The 21,513-nt window shown below is 36.2% G+C and overlaps 2 protein-coding genes across 2 annotated transcripts; one reads left to right on the top strand and one right to left on the bottom strand.

The window, feature by feature from the left end:
- Nucleotides 1-3,450: 3,450 nt before the first annotated feature.
- On the bottom strand, nucleotides 3,451-6,946 carry LOC131663346 (uncharacterized). Its single transcript, XM_058933707.1, has 5 exons — nucleotides 6,810-6,946; nucleotides 5,919-6,148; nucleotides 4,560-5,576; nucleotides 4,097-4,310; nucleotides 3,451-4,012 (listed from the first exon to the last, which is right to left on the bottom strand). Exons 1-5 carry the CDS (start codon nucleotides 6,944-6,946, stop codon nucleotides 3,451-3,453), a joined length of 2,160 nt encoding a protein of 719 aa, XP_058789690.1.
- A 7,801-nt stretch (nucleotides 6,947-14,747) lies between these two features.
- Nucleotides 14,748-15,393, top strand: LOC131663345 (uncharacterized). The gene is made up of 2 exons (XM_058933706.1): nucleotides 14,748-15,143; nucleotides 15,220-15,393. The coding sequence occupies exons 1-2, from the start codon at nucleotides 14,748-14,750 to the stop codon at nucleotides 15,391-15,393; spliced, it is 570 nt and encodes a 189-aa protein (XP_058789689.1).
- The last annotated feature ends 6,120 nt before the right edge of the window (nucleotides 15,394-21,513 follow it).

Here is a 21,513-nt window from a genome sequence, read left to right as displayed (position 1 = left end):
TTGGGTCGTTGTTTTTGTGTTGTAAGTTCGTTTGGTTTTGGTTCTGGGTTTTTCTTTTTGGTTTTTGGTTTAGTTTATTTTGTTTTATCGCTACCAGAGAACTCACTCGTGGCCAACGAAAAGGCCCAGCCATGGCGAGGCGCCCGGATGGCGAGAGCGGGAGACAGCCCCCGATCCTTTGGTATAAAAAAAGTCTGGAAAGAGGATTTAAAAGAGTAAATATTATACTTTAAGGTAGTATTTCCAGTTTGGAAAAAAATAATTTATCCAAGGTGTGACGTAACCTCAAAGATAGCCAAAAATAGTGTATTTAGCACTTTTAGGTTAGGATATCTCGAGAACCACAGGTGATAAACGAATTCTGATGCCGAATTTGGATTCAACGTATCAAAAGCCTTGGGGTACACCTAGTCACGTGTCTGGGTTTTTTGGTTGTCGGCCTGTGTTATCGTTACCAAGACTATTATTACTATGTTTATCGTCAGAATTCAATGCTGGATTCTTATCAGACTTATTAGAAACCAACTGATAATTAGAATCCATTTTAAAATCATAATCAAGTTCGTTATCATCAGAATACAAATTTAAGCTGAAGAAGAATTGAAAATTTATATAAAACTGTAACGGAGAATCTCGGCTAGGCCGATTTCGTCCGTCTGGCTCTCACAAATATCCGTGCGCCCCGCCAAGCTGAGAGTGTGTGCGTGTGGTACGCACACTCGTGCTTGGTTTCTGTTTACGAGGTGCTGTACATGGACTGAGCTAACGGCTGGAGTGATAGAGATGGCACAGAAGAAGAAGAAGAAGAAGAAGAGAGAGAGAGAGCGCTCGAATCGCGGAAAATTCGAGAGAGTCAACCTCGTCGACGATTGTTCGTTTTCGGAGACACGCCCGGTGCGCGGACGAGTATTTGAGTGTGAGGCTGGATCACGCCCAGCCATGTCCCGAAGGATACCAGGCACCGGTACGTGTGGGTAACTGACGAGGTGCACGGGTGCGCGCGCGAATAGTTTCAACGTTGCTGCAGCACCAAGCAACTGAGAGGCGGCGGAAGCAACGACAACAGCAATCATAAGCAGAAAGCGGAACAACGGATTGAGGCAGCATTATTGTGGAGCGAGCGAGAGGACGAGCAAGAAGATAAACAGCTACGACAACAAACACCAGCAAGACGGTCAGCGAGAAGGAGCGCACCAGTGACGTCACACTGCTGAGTGTTCCAGTCGTCGAAGAGGCTGAAGGTCAAGGTCGGTGCCGTGTTTTTCTTTTGTTTCTCTCTCTCTCTCTCGTGCATTTTTGGGCGCCAGCTTATGGGTGGTAGCACGGCAGACCTGCTGGCTACCCGGTCGATAAATTAACGGCGGAAAGTGTTTTGTCGAGCATTTATTGTAACAATTAGTTTTAAACAGGGAATTGGCAGGCTGATCAGCCACTGATTTACCTTCGCGTTCGGATTTATTATTGTGCCGCTCGTAGTGTATAAGCGCGAGATCGCCGCCTTGTAGCCTATTTTGACGATTAAATGATTAGTGTGTTAATCCGCTATTGTGTTTATTCGTCGCTGTATCACTCCTCATCCCGACTTCAAATCTGGGCGTTTAACGTGTTTATGCTCGACGCGTTATTCAGTCGTGGGAACGTCTTTTGCTTCCCAAATCCCCGAATAAATAATTTATGCGGACGGCCGCGAGCTACCCGGACGGGAACGGTCGCTAATTCTCCGTTACAAAACTAAAGAAAAATTGAAAATGTATATAAAACTAAATTAGAAACACAATCGTAAATCAAAGTTTTATATATTTTTTTCACAATAGCGCGACATTCATTTAAAATCATTGAGGTAGATTCATCAACAGCAGTTTCTATAAGTTGCACATTTTTTTGGGAAACTTCTGAAAATTTACAAATCGAAATAAGAATCATTCCCTTCTTTCCATTATTACAAAATTTATCATTGAAGAATCATGGACATTATTCAGATAATATGTTATTAGGTAAATAGTTCGTTACTCATGGTCTAGGCATTTCAAATATTTTCGCCAAACTTTCCTTTCTCTGTCTTTTCCTCTTTTTTTGTTTTTGGTAACTTCTTTCTAGGTCTATGTTTGATTCTCAACCTTTCTCATAATTCCAATATTCTATAGATGATATCAATAATGATCTTTCTTATATAAAACAATCATCTAGCGCCGGTCCTTATGATATTCCTTAAATCTTCATCTATAATTGCCAAGATAGCTTAACTTTATATTTACTCATGCTTTTTAATCTATCTCTTCACCTTGGTTCCTTTTCATCAATGTGGAAAAAAGCCTATAGCATCCCTGTTGTTAAGGAGGTTCTCCAGCAAACTCGAAAGTCCTAACACATCAATGAATTTGAAATAATATGGTAGCTGACATGATTATAAGAGTGTAGAAAAAAACATTTGGTCTTGTTATCGGTCATTTTTTAAAGTTATACCAATTTAAAAATTTTCAAGATCATGGGTAGACCGAGCTCATGAAAATATTTTTAACTTCAATTTGACGGAGATTTTCGGAATAAAATTGATCAACGCTGGATTACAAAAGTTTAGAGTATATTAGAAAAAAAAATCAGCTTTGTTTATCAAGTATTTTAAGAGAAAAAACCATTTTTTATTACCTATCCACTCATTTTATCAGTCATCATTCCTAAACAATGGCATATTAACATCATTTATAGAACTACCATAGCCATGAGCTTCAGGCAGGATGAAGCTTAGATATTTAACTATCGATCTGTGTTTAAATATTATCACCTTATCGATCTTTTGGAAAAGATATTAATTGAAAACCAAACAAAAAAATATTCATTTTTTGTTAAATCAGCTCCACTATGTAAGTTTGGCAATGTTGCACCAACTGATGGCTGTAGCTACTACTGCGCATGCTCGTGCGCGCATGCTATAAATTTGAAATTTTCTGACAGTGTGAAAAGACAATTATAGCAATGGCTTTTATGACATGCTCAAACATTGAAATTTTCTACCTACGATTGCTTATGAATAACCTACAATTTATATTTATTTTAATAAAATAATGAAGGTAGCTTCCTTTCACAAGCTACAAATTTTATTTTGCACTTTCAACGTTCAACACATTTTGTTTTTATACTTATGTACATATATCTGGTATAATTTTTTTTCTGTGAACGTCTCTGATCTTAAATGAATAAATAAATAAATACAGTTACAGACTAGTATGCATTGAAAAAAAACAAACGATTTTGTATGGTATTTTCTGTACGATTTAAATATAGAATAATAAATGAAATTACTCACACTATAATTGACTTGCATGAGCAAAGAAAACTTATTTTGTATAAATATATATCTAATAATAATTCGAGTTTTACAATACAAATCACGTCTAAATTTCTAATTTAAAAAAGTTAGACTTATGAACGTTTAATCGTGAACCATCATTGTTAATTGTATGAAGTGCTGATTGCCTTTGTCAGTATCGCAATACTTTTTTTATGTTTTGTCACTCGAGGTCTACCTCTTACGTCCTCACTAAGCAGCATCTCTATTCCTTTTGGGCCTTTAGTTTTGTAAACGTCAATTATTAGACTACGGTTGATACCCGCTTTTGCTATTCGCGATAACATATTGGTGGAAACACAATTTTTTAAAAATTCCAAAGATATTTTGTTTGATGTATGAACGTTTTTTAACGCTTCGTTGCGTATAAAGTCTGTTATGTTTTGAGTGTGATTATAAATAGTTAGATGATCGATTTTTATGGCGCTGATGAGTTTCTGTAAAATGTCAACGTCTGCAAGAGCATTATGAGCTCCTTCTGCACTCTCTTGACCTAGATATTCTACTGCAAGTGTTGTCTGAGAAAAGGATTTTTTTGCTTTTCTGCGTTCTGGTAGAATATTTCTAAAAATATTCAGAGTATCACTAAACCCAGTAACAATAGTCTTAAACTCATCGAGCAAATTTAATCTTGATAGATTGCGCAGCATCAGTGGGAAGTCAAATCTGCGTTGTTTTTACATGCTATTTTATATACGTAATGTCGTGTGTATACATTGACAATTAGCAATCCTTGAAAAAATTACATACTTGTAACCATTATGAGCCATAAGGATAACTTGATCACCTTGTGTGTCTAAAAAAGATAAAAAATCTTCCATTGCGACTCGAAGTGAAACGGTTTTTAATAATGTATCACCGAAAAACATTTCACCGCCGACAATATGAAGATTTGTCACATCAGTGATACGTTTTGATATGCCTCTGGAGGGAAGAATGTCCAATTTGTGCAGCAAGCAGCTATCTAAAAATTAATTTTAAAACCACCGAATAGTATTCCCATAATTAATAATATTGCAATTTTCATGTTTTCGTTTTTTTACTTGTGTAATTTCTGCATTTTTACTTAGTCCGGTTGTTTCCAAATCAAAATAAACAAACACTGCTGTAGTATAATCTACTTTATCTATAAATGGAAACGTGCTAATTAATAAATACGTATATTTTCCAATGCAAGCATTATTTTTACTGAGAATTAATAATAAAGTATTACTTGTTTTCATTTCATTGTCAAGCAATTCGGGTAAAGTTTCAGCGGAACAATCAGACTCATGCGTAATGCCTTCTTTCCGCTCTGCTCCAGCATCCTTACTAGATCTTATTCTCTTCAGCTCGACTCTTTTTCGTTTTTTCTGGATAGTTGATGCTTCAACTGCTTTTCGCTTCCGTTTCTGATCTTTAGTTTGTCGATATTGCATGGCAAAATGACCTGGAGGTAGACCCAATTTCAAATTTACATGTACAACGTAAACCGTACCAAGATTCCATTGACATACTGCAGCCGCTACTCGAACAACAAAAGATTCAGATCCAGCATAATGTCTATGTTTAGGATGTTTACTGGCAACGACATTGTTGAAAGATTCGTTGCCTTGTGTTGAACCGCAAGGAGCTAACTTGTGAGCATCATTAGAAAATTTACTAAAAATTTCAGATAGCTTAACACGTAAATTAATATCTGCCAATGGTTTTCCGTGAGGTAAATTTACATGTACGTATTTCTCTCCAAGTTCAGAATATTTGCACCATTTACCACACTGATTGTGTTCTCCAAACGCGTGGGGAACAATGCTTAATAAAGCTGCTCGTACACCATCGGCATTACTTCGGTTTTGCTGGATTGCTATAGAGAAACAGTTGGAAAAGTAGTCTTGTACTTTTTGCGACATCTTCAATGGAATCAACTTTTTAGTTAAATTTTTCTTCGCGTGATTCATATCGGACCACTTTTCTATGAATTCTTCTGCTTCTCTACGTAAAGCACAAATTGTCGATGAATCGTCATCCATAATGAGTACTGAAATCATCGCATTGTATTTGTTTAAAAGAGAATTGTCGATTATCAGTTCTTTAGCCATGTCGGCTTCCATCGATTTAGAACTTTTATTGTAATTCAAACGACAATCGTGATCTGTCGGGTTTCGCTCACGCGCACATTTGGCACATTTTTTGGTTCGTCCAGCTCGGCCTATCATTTTACCTGACTGTCTCGCTCTCATTGAAGTGTGACCTATGAAAATAGGATGCTCAAAATTAAAAAATGAAAATTTATACCTGAATAAAAGATCATCATGGTTTGGAATAATATTAATTTTCTCATGAATTTGAAATAGTGACCGTCGATAAATACACCCTATATATCATTGTAGAATTAATAAATCAAATAATGATAAATGCTTAAAAACATCTGCAATTTTAATTATCGCGAAAAATACTTTATACAAGAACGAACTCGTACACCAGTTACTCGATAATTTTTTTTTAAATTACAGTGATGCAACGAAAATTATACGATTGTAAAAAGGGAAGTATCATATCATTGTTAAACATCATCACGTAATATTCAACAAACCAGACGAGCTGTTATATGAACGTCCAGTTCCGCGCCTTTGCCAACCATTGTCTAAGCCACCGATTAATCTATGCTTGCTACATTTTGAATTCGGTTTGCTTGTTTTTGTACTCGAAGTCGACGTAGTATTCTCTTTAGGGGAAGTTCCAGGCTCTTGCTTATTTTTCAAACTTGATGTTGGAGAAGGTAAATTGGGTTCATTAGAGGAAGGTTCTTTGGCATTTTGAATTCTGAAAACATACACATACGGTACACGCATATGCATTCACAAACATTTCCATTACGAAAAAAAGATTTGTGTTAAATAAACATAAAATGGTATGAGAATAGAATAAAATATATGGAATTGTATGAACAAAATACGACTGATGAAATGATATAAAAAAGTGAAGGTTCAAAAATAAATGATGGCTTGATGAAATCAATTAAAACAGAAAGTTACAAAAACAGTAGATAGTAGCTCACAGTCACTTCCATGTGCACAATAAATAAGCACGACAACTTGTATTATTGTAAAGCGATTGTATTGAATTTTTTTTTAACAGTAATTTTCTCTCCAAAATAAACTTACTTAAACTAATCAAATTATTTCTAGGTATTTTCTTATAAATAAAAGTATACTAAACAATTTATTTTTGTTTAAAAATCGTCGAAAATAAATTAATTCACATAGACTTAAAACAGGAGGTTCATGTTTTTAAAAATTATTTTAAAAAATTTGAGAAACCTAGACCCAGGCATGAAGATTTTAGAATTTTTTTACCAGAAACCAAATTTTAAGTACTTATGAATGTATAAATATTATATAACATATTTATATAATATGTAATATGTAAAGTGTACAGAGAACCTCCTGTTTCATAATAATAGAAATCAAAATAAAATCAATACTCTTTGGAATTTTCATCACTGGTGAGGGCAATTTCCTCAACTAATGCTTCTTCGCAGCTTTGGTCAGCGACTGATTCAATTGCACTGCCTACAATTCTTTCATAAGACTTTAATGTACTTGGCGATACTGATGGCATATCTAATTCAGTTAGCAAGTGTTTACATTGGTTTCACCCATCCCTGCATCATACATACCTTAAAAGGCAATATGCAAATTAATCAATACATAATACAATTATTATATTTCAGATTCACAATACCGTACCAACAGCTAACAACATATTAACATGATTCAACGCTTATTCATCAAATTGTTGAAACTTATAACATGTAAAATATATTTGTACATGTGAATTTCTTATAAACATTAAATACTACCTTGATATCTTTCAATCTTTCAAATTCACAATTTCTGTCGTTTCTTTCATTGCTTGCGTCGCCAGCGTCTACCTCGTCAGTCTGCAAAATAGTTTTTAAGAATAATCAGTTACCATAAAAATACTGAATCATATCTTCAAGCTTTCGGCGAAAAGCTAACCTGTAACTGCTCTCCACTGCTACCACTGTTTTCTTTCCGCTTTTTAGCGTCAACGTTGGCTTTGATACTGTTTTCCACTCGGTCTTTCACTTTTTGTTTAACAAATTTTCCCTTCAATCTCCCTCATAAACATATAAACGGTTTGTTTATTTTGTACTCGGCAAAGCTTCTACTGCAATAGCAGTAGGTAGTGGGCTCGCAGTGATGCCCCGCACTTGATTTGCAAGTGCGGTGTTGCCACATTTACAATTTTACAAAAATTAAAATTTTTTTGTTATTTTTTATTTGAGTGTTCGGCATAGATTTTTATGATTATATCGTGAATATTACATCATAACTAATATAGTTTGACCCTTTTCTACTGTTATAGTACAAGATTTGTGAAAATATGATAGGCCCATCTGAAGCACCCAAATTTTTCGGCCCTGAGCTGAAGAACCTCCTTAAGAAACGTAGTGATAAACTTAATATTTTTTATTATCATCCTATAGACAAAAAAATGTACTCTCTAAATTTTGTGATCACCTATTTTCAGTTAAATTATTACCTTTTCTTCTCCGCGTTATTGATCTTTCACAACATGGCTTTGTACTAAATCGTACTACCATCACCAATCTCGCTGAGTTATTGAATTTATAGTTCATGCACTTGATTCAGATTTTCAAGATGATACAGTATACACTAAGAAATGCTTTTAACTTTTATCGACCACTTTTTTTGCTATCAAACCGTCGTACTATGGTAAAAATGGTCCTTTACTTTCATGGTGTTCATCCTATTTAACTGATCGTATATATTCTGTAGATTTTGAACAATTCATTCCATATCCGCAATCTTCATTGTTCGATGTACCTCGAGGTTTTCATCTTAGATCTTTATTTTTTATAATTTTTATTAAGCCGTTTTTCGTCCATTTTGCCGCTACTCTTCAAGCCTGAAGGAGTGATTGTGTTAGATTTCTCTCGTAATTTCGCTCGTCGAGTCATCAGCAGAAATTCGTAAGTAGGCAAAGTGCCACTGACTAACAGTAATTGTTGAGTGCGGGCGTGAATTTTCTCGGGCTAATAGATCGTCGCGACGCGTGGATTCGTCGACGTCGATATTTTAGTGCTTCAGGTAATTCGCGCTGACAATTTCGCCATTTCTTCGAATTGACGTGAGTGGTAAAATTTAACTGAAAAGTATCGCGCTGACCTTTCGTTATTTCCCCGAATTAAGTATAAGTGCTAGACTTAAGCGAAAAGTATTTTAGTGCTTTAATTAATTCGCGCTGACCATTCGTCCGTTTATTCGAATTTAACGTGAGTGTTAAAATCAAACGGAGACAATTCTAGTGCTTCAGTTAAGTCGCGCTGATCATTCGTCCGTTTATTCGAATTTAACGTGAGTGTTAAAATCAAACGGAGACAATTCTAGTGCTTCAGTTAAGTCGCGCTGACCTTTCGCCGTTTCTTCAAATTTGTCGTGAGTGCTAGGAGAGAGTAACAGGATTTAGATAGTGGACTAGGTATTCCCGGTTTCCAAGTCAGGAATCGGAAGAATAGACCGTCGCATATTTAATTCGCCGGGACGTGTAAATCCGTACCACTGCGTATTGAGTTGTGTCGAATTACACTGACTATCCGCTAATTAGATTGCCTTTCGGTTCCGACATTAAATAACATACGCGCGAATTCGAACGAATCTCCGACTCGAGGTAAAGAGTCATAACCTGAGCTGCCGGTATTTTACGGACACGAGAGGACGGAAGGAATCAAATTGTTAGACACTAACGGTGTAACAGAGAATCTCAGTCGTCCTTCTTCGGATGGCTCGCGACTGCCCGTACAGATTATTTATTCGGGGATTCGGGAAGCAAAAATCGTTCCCACGGCTGAATAACGCGTCGAGCACACGCGCTAATCGTACGCGGATTGTTACACGGGATCAGGAGTGACTGTGAGGGTAATAAATGAGGCCAAGTTTGAATCAATAGTAATCTTTAATAATAGTGGCGATGAAATGATAAATAATGGAACTTAATCGCGGACAAATCAATCAAAACAAAAGGAAATTAAACGGAATATAAAATAATCGGAGAATACAAATCAAAGAAAAATACAAAATAAAATAAACTACAAAATAGTAGGAAATATGCAAAACAGTAGAAAATACAAAATAAAGAGAAATTACAAAATAAAAGAAAATTACGCTCGCATACAAAACGACAACCGCCCGAACAAAACAAAGCGCGACCTCGCAATCGGCAGAGCTGCCGAACTGCGAGGTGTTTATGCGACGCCTCGGATAGAGAGAGAGAGAAGGAGAAAACACCACACCGACCTTGCCTCGAGTCGACTCCGTATATCTATCGGCGACCTTTGTCCTCGTTGAAGGCGGAATGCTCTAGAAAAGGCAAAACGGATGTCTAGGTAACAGGTCTTCTTCTGCTTCTCAAATCTTTTCCCGATCGAGGCCGGGCGATGTTGTTATTGTGTTATTATTATCGTTGTTATTCCTGTTATCGTTGTTATTAGTATTGTCGTTGTTATTCCTGTTATTGTTGTTGATATTATCGTTGTTATTGCTGTGGTGGACGTTGATGTGTTGGTGTGTTGGAGTGTTGGTGTGTTAGAGAGTCCTGAGCGTATGTGTGTGTAGCCGGCCGTTGTTAAATGTGTGCTTGTGCAGGTCTGCGTTGGCCCGTGTCTCGTCTCGTGCCCAGGATCGGCGAGAAATTTGCGCTCACCGTAATTCACCAAGATGGCCGCACGCGCGCACACTCCCGCGTTACCTCGCCGGTCGCCCACGTGCACCGGTGCCGGCTCCGCTACCTCCGCTGGCAAATATTTGAACAGACAACGCTCCGCGCACCGGGCACGTATCCCCAAAAACCACAAGTCTTCAGCGAGGACGCGGGGGCTCACAAACCACAAACGAAGCCAGGAAAACCAAAAGAAAATGTGTGCGCGCGGCGAACCGTACGGCTGCTCAACGGGTACTGCCTCCACTCCTCTTCACGCCAGCGAGATACGCGCGCAGATCTGCTCACGCCTCCCTGGCTTTCGCCTATCTTCCTGTTCTCTCTCTCTCTCTCTCTCTCTTTCTCGCTGTGCTCTCCACGTCGGCTCCCTCCGATCGCTGCCGTCGCCGTCGCACCTCAAAAGAAAAGAACAAAAAAAAGAAGACGGAGCGATTAGAGTGTGCTCAACCAGCGCACACTCTTAGCTCAGCAAGGCGTACGGGGAATCAGTGAGAGCCCAGCGGAGAGCAACGGTCGAGCAGTAATTCTCCGTCACAACGGCCTGAGTCCAAGGAAATCACGGGTCAACGTACACCCGCCCACTCTGCGCAGTCGCACCGTGGACGAAAATAAATACGCCACGATATCCTGGCCCTATCCCCGACGATCGCCTTAATTAGGTACGGTGGTCTGGCGCCCTAATAATTATTCAGGGAAAAGGGCCAATCTACTTTTTTGCAATATTCCTAGATCCTAGGGACAAAGCTGTCCTGAAACATACATTGCTTTTCTACTAGAATATAAATTTATGTAAAAATATTTTAATTGTAATTTGTAGCTGAAGAGGAGCGTACAAAGAAACTCTTAAAATGTTTAAATAAAATTCATGATAGTGATGATGATTACACGTAGAGAGTTATAGTGATTTTTGACAAGAGAAAAAATTATTAATTATTTAAAAATACGAGGTGTGTTCAATGAGTAAGGTAACTTTGTATTTTTAAGAAAAAATATTTATTTATTTAACAATATTTATGTTGTCCCCTTCAAAGTAATCCCCCTCAGATACAATACACTTATGCCAACGGTTTTTCCAATCCTCAAAGCACTTCTCATAAGCACTTTTCAGTATAGCCTTGAGCTCTTCCAGCGATGCAGTCTTTATCTCTTCAATCGTTGCAAATCTCCGTCCTTTCATAGGTCTCTTTAGTTTTGGGAACAAGAAAAAGTCACATGGGGCCAAATCCGGTGAATATGGTGGCTGAGGCATGATTGTGGTGTTGTTTTTGGCCAAAAAATCTCTCACAAGCAAAGATGAGTGAGCAGGGACATTATCGTGATGCAAAAGCCATGAATTGTTTTTCCACAATTCTAGGCGTTTTCTTCGTATTGCTTCTCGCAAACGGCGCATAACTTCAAGATAATACTGTTTATTGACCGTACGTCCATATGGTAAGAACTCCTGATGCACCACGCCATGGTAATCGAAGAAAACAGTGAGCAAAACTTTGACATTTGATCGAACTTGGCGTGCTTTTTTCGGTCTTGGCTCATCTGGGCTCTTCCATTGGGACGATTGGACTTTGGTTTCGATATCATAACCATATACCCATGATTCGTCACCAGTTTTGACCCTTTTGAGTAAACTGGGTCGTCGTTGACGTCATTCAACAGTTCTTGAGCGATGCTCATGCGACGGTTCTTTTGGTCAAAATTTAGCAATTTCGGAACAAACTTCGCTGACACACGTCTCATGCCCAAAACGTTAGAAAAAATTTCATGGCACGAGCCAAGCGATATACCAACATCCTCAGCAACTTCTCTGATAGTGATTCGACGATTTTCCAGAACAATTTTCTTCACTGCTTGAACGTTTTCATCAGTTGTTGACGTGCTTGGGCGTCCAGAGCGAGACTCGTCATTGGCATCTTCCCGGCTATCTTAGAAGAGTTTGTACCACTTGTAAACATTTTTTTTACTCAGAACAGTTTCACCGTATGTCACCGTCAATATTTCAAGTGTTTCGGAGCACTTTATTTTATTTTTTACACAAAATTTGATGCAAATCCTTTGATCCATATTTTTCGATAGCAAGAAATCGCCAAGCACGCAAAACACTTATAACCTTTACGCCTCTCACAACCAAACAAAAAATGCTATACACTTGAAACTTGGTACAGATGTTTGGGGAGAGTGTACCAATATAACAAAACAAAAAAAATCGATAATCGAAAGTACGTTGCCCGTGAAATTTGAAAAGTCACCTTACGTTTTGAACACACCTCGTATATTCTAGTGTTAGGAGTATCTAAGTCATTACATAGTTGTTCTGGAGTTTTATTTTGATGTCATTTTAAATCAGTTATCTTTTTAATCGGTATTGGCTCTATAATAGTGTTGAAATCATAGAGGTAAATATTATAATTCGACTTGTTTACAGTTTTTTTAGAAAGACCCATCACATTTTCAATGCTAGTTTCATACAATCGCTTTTTTTCCTTTAAGTTTTACGGTTTTATGAATAAAACTTTTTTACAGTTTTATTTATAGACAGTCCTTCATTTGACATAATTTTTGCATAGGTTTTACAAAGATATTTAGCTCGTTCATGGATGGATGGAAGTTTTGATTCAGCTAATAGGATTCTAGTGGGGGTTGTTTTGCAATATCCAACTGCAAGTCTGACAGCATTGTATTGTATTCTTTTTAGTTTTTCCTGCTGCTCCTTGCGTTTTAGATAGAATACAAATATGCCGTATTCTAGTATAGATCTTACATAACTAATGTAGAGTGTTAGTAGTGTGGCCGGGTCTGCCTCCTACTAAATTCCTTGCAGATATTTTATTAAATTGGTTGCTTTAGCACATCGAGCTTTAACTTTATCTATTAGCGTTTTAAAGGAGAGTTTGTAATCAAAAATTATTTCAAGAAATTTGGTAGTTTCGCTGGATTTCATTATAATATCAATATTAATTGTAGTTTTGCCAAATGTCTTGATTGTTAAAATGGATGAATATAGTTTTTTTCGGGAGCGAAAAATAAGTCTATATCAGAAAGATTTATTTTTATCTGATTTACAGCTTTTTGCAGAGATTTTAAAATATTTTAGTACAGCGCTATGTCATTTGTGAATTGAGATATTGAAACTTGGTTTGATATATTTCTGACAATATCGAATACAAAAATTATGTATAGGAGCGGTCTTGGCACTCCTCCTTGCGGGACGCCTTTATATGTTATTTTAGATTTTTTAAGTTCTTCAGCATATACTAGCTTTTCGAATGTGATAAACTTTATAAATCTGAATAACATTATTAGGCATCCCATTTTCGCAAGTTTCTCAAGTAATATTTTTATATTTACATTATCAAACGCCCTTTTTACATCGAGGAATATCGCGTACAAGTTTTTTTTTGCGTCAGGCTGTTTCAGTCGTAATCGTTAGATTTAGTAAATTATCTGCACATGATTGGCCTTTTCGAAAGCCACTTTCGCTATTGGGAAGAATATTTTCTGTCTCGATCCATCACTGTAGTTTATTTTTTATTATAGTTTTGAACAGTTTACATAAACCAGAGGTAAGTGCGATGGGCCTATAACCTTTGTTATTCGGTTTCGGTATAAAATAAACATGTAATTTTTTCCAATCAGTGGGGAAGTCGCTATTATATATATATAAGAAATAATTTATTATAAAAAGAGACTTATCGAGGTTGATATATATAGTTTTAGTACTGTGATGTGTATAGAGATCGGATAACTTAACATGACTATTTTATAGTTTTTAAAAACTACGACGAACCATAATAATTTTAAAAACACTCTGTGACCTTCGATGTTAAGGAAAATTTTTTAAACCAATTCAATGTTAATATAGTATAGTAAAGAAATTGTGTATATTTTGAAATTTTTTTTTTAGCAAATCCAATGTTAATTTTCACAGTACTAAAGTAAAAATAAATGATGTATTTAAAAATTGAAAATGTATAAAATTATCATGAATTTAAAAATAACTTTGTAACAAAACTATTAAAATAATATAAATTTTAATATTTATCTTTATTAATATAAAGTATATAATTATTAATAACAATAATGTATCATAAGATCATCATACACTATTTAAAATAAAAATCTATGTAAATCGCTATTTTTGAATTAAGCATTCTTAAATAAATGTTCTGCAAAATTTATGCTATTTACTTTTAATCCATGTCGTATTACTCAAAGCAATCACTTTTATATTGTGCCTTAATATATTTTTCTGCTAAAAATTATTATTTATTTTCATGAGAAATCAATAATATGCAATATAGTTAATTTTTTATATGTCGATATCGCCCAATTTTTAGACAATAAAAAAGCTGTTTTTTTAAATTTTCAATTGTTAATAATTTGGAATTCAAATAAACAAACACCCTTTCAGCAATAGAAAAACGTTTTATTAGCACTAAACTTGATGCATACCGAGGAAAGATACATTAGAATATTTGTAGATAAATATGTGAACTGGAATCAGATCTTCCTTCAGTAAACGTACTGGTTTCAGCAAGCCACGGCCGAGACAGTCGCAGCCGCGCTCATGAGGGAGTGGATCGCTTTTTTCGGCTGTCCTCTAACGGTTACATCAGACCAAGGCATTCAATTTGAGTCTGCGTTTTTCAACGCCATGGTCCAGATGACGGGGACCAAGAAGATCCATACGACTCCTTACCACCCACAGAGCAATGGCTTAGTCGAGTGCCTACACCGGACTCTAAAGGCTGCGCTCATGTACGACGGTTCTGCCCCATGGCCTGATCGTCTGCCCCTGGTCCTGCTCGGCCTCCACGCCTGCTACAAGGAGGACCTTGAAGCCTCGCCAGCAGAGCTTCTCTTTGGCACCACGCTCCGTATTCCAGGAGAGTTTTTTGTAGAGCAGAGCTTTCCGGAAAATCCGCCAGCATTCGTCGCTAGGCTCAGAGCCGTCATGAGTCAGCTCCGAGCGGTTTCGGCCTCGAGGCACTCGATCTACCGCCCTTTTGTACACAAGGACCTCAAGGCTTGTTCTCACGTCTTCCAAAGGATTGACTTGGTGCGCAAACTTCTGCATCCGCCGTATACTCTGGCCCCCACGAAGTCGTATAGATGACAAAGTCTACGTCATCAAGGTAAACGGCCAAGAGAAGACGGTGTCCACTGACGCGTTGAAACCAGCTTATCTCGAAGAAGAGAACTTGGAGCCGCAACAACCATTGCCGCTGTCTCAACTGCTGCCTCCGCAAGCTCTCTCGCATCAGCGGCCTTTCGAACCCGAGCATCAAGAAGACGCTTCGCCGTCGTAGCAGCTAGGGGAGCCCCCTCGTTCGCTGCCCCAGGTTTCTCCGCCGACACAGGTTTCACCTCCGAGGTTTACGCCGAACATTCTGCGCAAAAGGGTATTGTTCCTTCCGTGCCCTACGGAAGTCTCTAGAGGGGGAGTACCTGTGGAGACTCAACCGTCTTCTCTCTCGGACACTAGTCGGCAGCACCAAATATTACGTCGCTCAAGGAAGCAGGCGCTCGAACCGCGCAACTGCGCTTCCGCCTCCCTCTCTCGAAAAAAGGTATTACCGCCGCGTTTTGCACGCATGCACGTTTGCTCTCGCCAACTCGCATCCTCTTAGTCATATATACTAGCTCAATAAAACGTTTATTGTTTAGTATCCGCCGAGATGTCTTATTTCAACCCGCTCACGCAATAAATCTCCAAAGCCCCGTGTTAGAAAGTCAAAACGGCCCAACATTGGCACAGCAACGTTAACCAAGACTGCCGGTACAGGCCGCTAGTGCTGGTCCAACGTCATCCGGGTAACGAAATGATAAGAATGGGCCAAGGTTATATTTTCAGTAGTGAGCCATTGCCGACGCATTGACCATGGCTCAGTACTGGTAACGCAATATTTGTTGTCATTGTCGGACAAGCACACTATCAAGCTAATAAATAAGAACGCATTTTTTAGCGTCAACGTTTTCTTTATTTATTATTGAATTATTTTACATACTACATACTCATGTAACTATTTATTTAAAATTTAATTACTAACATTTTCAAGATAAGTATTGTTTGGTCGAGTTGCCCGGCCTCGCGCGGCTCGAGCCCAGGCTCCCCCCTTCCTCTATTCCCCGACGAGGGGACAACGACGCGGACCCTGAAGTGGGGGCAAGACTGGAGCCCCCCCCCCCCCCTCGGATGACGCCACCGCCGTTGCCAAGCTCTGTTTTGCTTGGAGCTTTCGGCCAGCATTGACCTGCGTTCTCCACCGCCAGAAACATCATTTTTAACGCGACTTTGTAACCTCTGCCTGTTCTGTCACCCCAAGTAGTGGCCAATAAAGTATCTAAGTGAAAGGATCTTGTATCTGCGTCACCTCATTCCCGACGGGATTACCGCCTCAGCTCCCCGCGCCAGCGCCTTAACAAGTATGACGACTAACAAATTAGGTAACAACAATATTTATACAACATTTATGTTAATACTAAGAGGTCAAATTTAACGAACAATAGTATGTGCACTCAACCTAATTAAAGTAAACACATAGATAAAAAATGTCAATTATCTTATAAAATTTACCTCGAGCATCGATCATTACGTTTTTGGGATAAGTCAAGCGCATCAAGCTTTTTATAAAAATATTGCCATTGTCGCTACAGCTGCTGCTCGACGATGAACAGAGAATTTTCCTTTTCAAGGATCTTGATTTTTTGAGATATGAATAACTGTTCAGCATTGTGTGGTATAATGAAAGCTACTCGGAAAACACGATACTTATCATATATTTTAGGTTAAAATGTTATTATTAATATTCTTTATAAACATGCGCATCATGATTAACGATTAGTATTGGGCCAGCGCCGGAAAACAAATAATATTAAAATCGTTCAAAAATAGATTATTGGTACAGTATTGGCTGCCGGTGCTCGGACCATTCTTATCAATTCAATTTTGGCTCAAAGCCGGTCCAGTGCTTGACAAAACTAGGTTCGGTTGCCAGTGCTCCAACAGTATTGGGCCGTTTTTGCAGTCATGGCAATTCTTACACGGGGCGCGCTATCCACAGTTTGAAAAATAAAGTAGGCTCATCAGTCATTATGGAAATTGAAAATGATCATATATTACCATAACGGTTTTTGGATACTGCTATAAAGCGAGCGATCAAGTTATGATTTTAACCACGTGCAAATTTGTTTACTTAACCTCACAAATCTTAATATTAAGATTATTAAGTCGTTATCAAGTCATTTTTAATAATCTACAGTGTTTATTTCATAATGAAAAACTTTCTTTATGCAGACGTGAGTAATTATTATTTTATTACCAGTTTTATAACTTACACGTAAATCGTACTTTCACTTTTTTGTAAATCGTATTTAAATTAGAAGCGAGACAGTAAAAATAAGCAACAATTTTTAATATTACGTTTTATTTTTTTTCTATTTCCAATTTATTTATTTACAATCTGTCTGCTAACAATGAGTAAATTTTATTGTACAATTACAAAATTGGTTAGAAAAATATTTGATATAATTACATGAGGGTACTTCACCATTGTTCTGTATCAATATACTATTGCCGTGCTCCTTTAATTATGAATAAATGGCGTTTTGTACTTTTTAAATCTTGAGACTATTGGTGTTGTATGAATTAGTTCATTTGCTAGACGTAATGAATGTTCCATTATCCTACTGGTATATTTTTTACAAGTTGATTCTATTTCTTCTCTTACGGTCTTAATGTTGACATCCTTCCTTAAGTATTCATTTGTTACATACCACGGTGCATCAGTGATGTATCTTATTGTTTTATTTTGAAATCTTTCTATGATATCGATGTTAAACTTCGTGGTTGTGCCCCACAGTTATATACCGTATGTCCATACTGGTTTAATTATGGATTTGTATACTAGTAATTTGTTTTTGATTGACAGTTTGGATTTTCTTCCTAGTAACCAGTAAAATTTCCTCGTTTGTAGATTGATTTGTTTTCGTTTGGTCCAGATATGGTCTCTCCAGATAAATCTTCGATCCAGGTGCATTCCAAGATATTTATCTTTTTCTCTTTGTGGAATTGGATGATTATTTCTGTATACCGATGGACAGTATCCTTTCTTTTTTGTATAAGTTACTTGAATTGATTTAGTTTCATTTATCATTACCATTTTAAATGGCGAATTATATGATTTATTTCTTTAGTTTTAATGCTCTTATGTGTGTAATTATTTATATTATTATTTTGAATGTTATTTAATAAATTTTGTTCTTCATCTATTGTTATTTTACGTTGCGGTGGGTTGAATACGTTTTCTAAATGTTTAGAAAAAATATTAGCTTTATCGATATCTGTTTTAGCCCATGTCACGTCATTTTTTAAAATAGGAGGAGAGAAGCTTTGCGGTTGGTTTATTTTTGTTGTTGCTTTCCAAAGTGAATAATCAGTTGCCTCGGTTGCAGTTAGGTTCGTTAAGTAGTTATTTATATTGTCATTTTTTTCGTCGTAGAGAATTTGTTTAAGTTATTTGATTGATCGATTATATTTCGATGTATCTATTTGTAATCTAGTTTGCTGCCAAATTTTTCTTAATCTTCTTTTTTCTTTAATTTTGTTAGATTCAGCTTTAGAGTTGGTTAAATTTGTTTTTTTATTTATTGGGTATATTGGAGTCGCGTTTTTAACAGTATTATAAATAATATTATTGACATTTTCAATTGCAATATCAATATCTTGTTTTGTTTTTAGTGGTATGTTACACGGAAGCTTTTCATTTAATATTTCTCTGTATAAATTCCAATCTGTTTTTTCATTGTATAAGGGGCTGTTTTTCTTTAAGTTTAATTTTATTTTTGAGGCAAAATTAATAATAATTGGGGAGTGATCTGAAGTTAATTCGAGACATGATTTAGCTGTTATATTTTTAGAACATAAGCCTTTTATAATTGCAAAATCTATTAAGTCCTGTTGATATTGGCGTTAAATTTTCTGTTTTCATCACTGTGTATAGAATTGTTCCTTTTGGATTCGGCGTTATCAATCTAGACGCCCACCATGGATGTTGAGCGTTGTAGTCGCCTCCTGCAAGAAAGCGATTTCCCAGGCTATCAAAATATTTTTTGTATTGTTCCTTGGTTATCTTATGTTTTGGAGGGCAATACAATGCTGAAACTATTATTTGACCGTACTTGTCTATGATTGCGATGTTGGTTGCTTGTAGACAATCATATTTATATGGTTCAATTTCGTGATGTTTAATAGTATTTTTAATTAGTATAGCCGTTCCTCCATGTGCTTTGCCGTCTGGATGATTTGTAGTATATAACATATATCGTGGTATTTTTAGAAAATTTTTATCGGTGAAATGTGTTTCAGATATTAGCATTATATCTATATTGTTTTCTATGAGAAAAGGTTTTAATTCCATACTTTGCGCTAAACCGTTAGCGTTCCATATTGCTAATTTTATTCCTGTATTCATTTAATCTTGTTTATGAGCGTTGTAAGCAGATTAGACATCGTGTCCATTCTGTTCATTAGTTGAGTCATCATGTTTACCAGTTGACTGTCTGAGTTGTTTACGTTTGATTGAGGTAGCTGTGTTTGATTGGGTTCTTCACTTGGTATGAATACATTACCGCTAGTAGCCTGTGCATACGAAACATTTGATCTAACGGTATTTTCTTCTTTCGATATTGCAAACTGTTTTGGCCTTAATGCTGGAAAAATTTTTTGTTGCAGGAGTTTTCTTGCACTGCATCCTTTGTAGCTAGCAACATGGTTCCCCCGCAGTTTGCACATTTCACATCTCTAATTTTGTGTTAGATGGGACAATCTGATGTTAAATGATTATTAGCGCATTTTACGCAGACTGGTATTCTGTGGCAATAATTTTTAGTGTGGCCAAATTCTTGGCAATGCATATACTGAGGAATTTCTCTTTTCTTTCGCGGAGGCTCAAAACTAATTATTTGTTGCATTAATTTATCGATTTTATATATTTCTTTGTTATTTTCTTTCATTTTAATTTCTATGAAAAATATTGGTAACGGTTGTTTTGAGATTTTATGTTTAATGTTTATTTTTTTCATCACTTCATGATTATATGATTCTATTTCATTTTTTAATTCATCTAAATTGAGCGATGGGTGTATATTTTTTAAAACCGTTTTATATGGTTTATTTTCTTTTTGTTGGAAAGTATAAAAATCAGTGTTTTTTTTTCTCTAGTTCCGATATAATTGGGGAAAAATGTTCCGGATTATTTAATTGAATTTTTAATTCATTATTTTTAAGAACTTTCAATATATATTCATTTTTTGCGACTTGTTCAAGTAAGGTTTTTAACGGGTTAATATTTAAAACTCCGTTTACAAAAATAGGTGGTGGTTTCGCGACTTTAGTTATTGTAGGTGTTGAAGGTGGGTTATTTATTTTACCTGTATTTTCGTTATCGTTTTCTTCTAGTAAGATTTCATACTGGTTGCTTGTTTTGATTACATTGTCACTATTTCTAAGCCAGTAGTCCCTGATATGCGTTTGTCTTCTCTTTATAATTTTATATTCCATCTGGGCTATTTTTTTGTCTTTTTTTTTCACTGTATTCCATTCTGTCGGAGTTTTGCTCTCTATTTCTTCCAGATTTTTTACCGGTATTATCTGCACTTTTTGTTTTGATATCTCAGCCATATTGGCTGATTTAATGACTCAATTTTCCTGTATTTAATTTTGTTTTGTTTAGATACACACTGTTTGAATTTATTTTTATTTTGATCACTAATTAACGGTCACTCGAATATAGAACGACTCACACGTCCGAACTAGCCAAGCATTACAAGTGAAGTGATTAATATTAAGTGTCAGTCATTTTTTAAATACTGAATTACAAAGTCATTATCGAGAAGAAATAAGATAAACATTCTTAGTGTATTCTCTATTCATTTTCTTTTGAAGAATGTGCTCCAAATTCGTCAATTAATATTTGTGCTAAATTTCTTTTGAAAAAAGGTGCTGATGTACATACCAAATATCGTTATCTACGTAAAACTTTGACGATTCCGACTTTGAACTGAAAGTTTAACAGATTATTTTGGTTGATCCAAACATTTTTCTAAATGTATGTAAATTTCTATAATAACCTACGATTTTTGTTTCGATATTAGTAACTATTGACTATTCGTTGATAAATCAATAAGATTCAAACCAAATTAATGTCGTGTTTAGTTTGCTATTTCAATTTATTGAGCAAAAAAGTAATATTTTCTTGATTTTTTATTTCAGAAAATAGTTTGTTTAAGAGTTTGTCACAATCAAAGTCAAAGCCTACAGCGTTTGCAGTTTTTATTATAAGCAAAGAATTAATCATTTTTTGGTGAGTCAAATTTACACAATTATTTAAATTATTATTTCCAAAATATTATTTGAATGTAAATTAATT

Source organism: Phymastichus coffea, unplaced genomic scaffold (genome assembly GCF_024137745.1).
Source record: "Phymastichus coffea isolate CEN01 unplaced genomic scaffold, Cenicafe_Pcof_1.1 PCOF00033, whole genome shotgun sequence".
Lineage (NCBI taxonomy): Eukaryota > Metazoa > Arthropoda > Insecta > Hymenoptera > Eulophidae > Phymastichus > Phymastichus coffea.
This window is presented reverse-complemented; position numbering and strand designations above follow the sequence as displayed.

What these genes read in the sequence shown, in the direction of transcription:
- LOC131663346 (XM_058933707.1), bottom strand. Translation starts at nt 6,946, where the DNA reads ATGCCATCAGTATCGCCAAGTACATTAAAGTCTTATGAAAGAATTGTA. An exon ending in AGTGATGAAAATTCCAAAGA is followed by an intron (nt 6,149 to 6,809) that starts GTATTGATTTTA and finishes GTATGTTTTCAG; the next exon opens with AATTCAAAATGCCAAAGAAC. An exon ending in TGACAATGAAATGAAAACAA is followed by an intron (nt 4,311 to 4,559) that starts GTAATACTTTAT and finishes ATTAATTTTTAG; the next exon opens with ATAGCTGCTTGCTGCACAAA.
- LOC131663345 (XM_058933706.1), top strand. Translation starts at nt 14,748, where the DNA reads ATGACGGGGACCAAGAAGATCCATACGACTCCTTACCACCCACAGAGC. An exon ending in TCTTCCAAAGGATTGACTTG is followed by an intron (nt 15,144 to 15,219) that starts GTGCGCAAACTT and finishes TACGTCATCAAG; the next exon opens with GTAAACGGCCAAGAGAAGAC.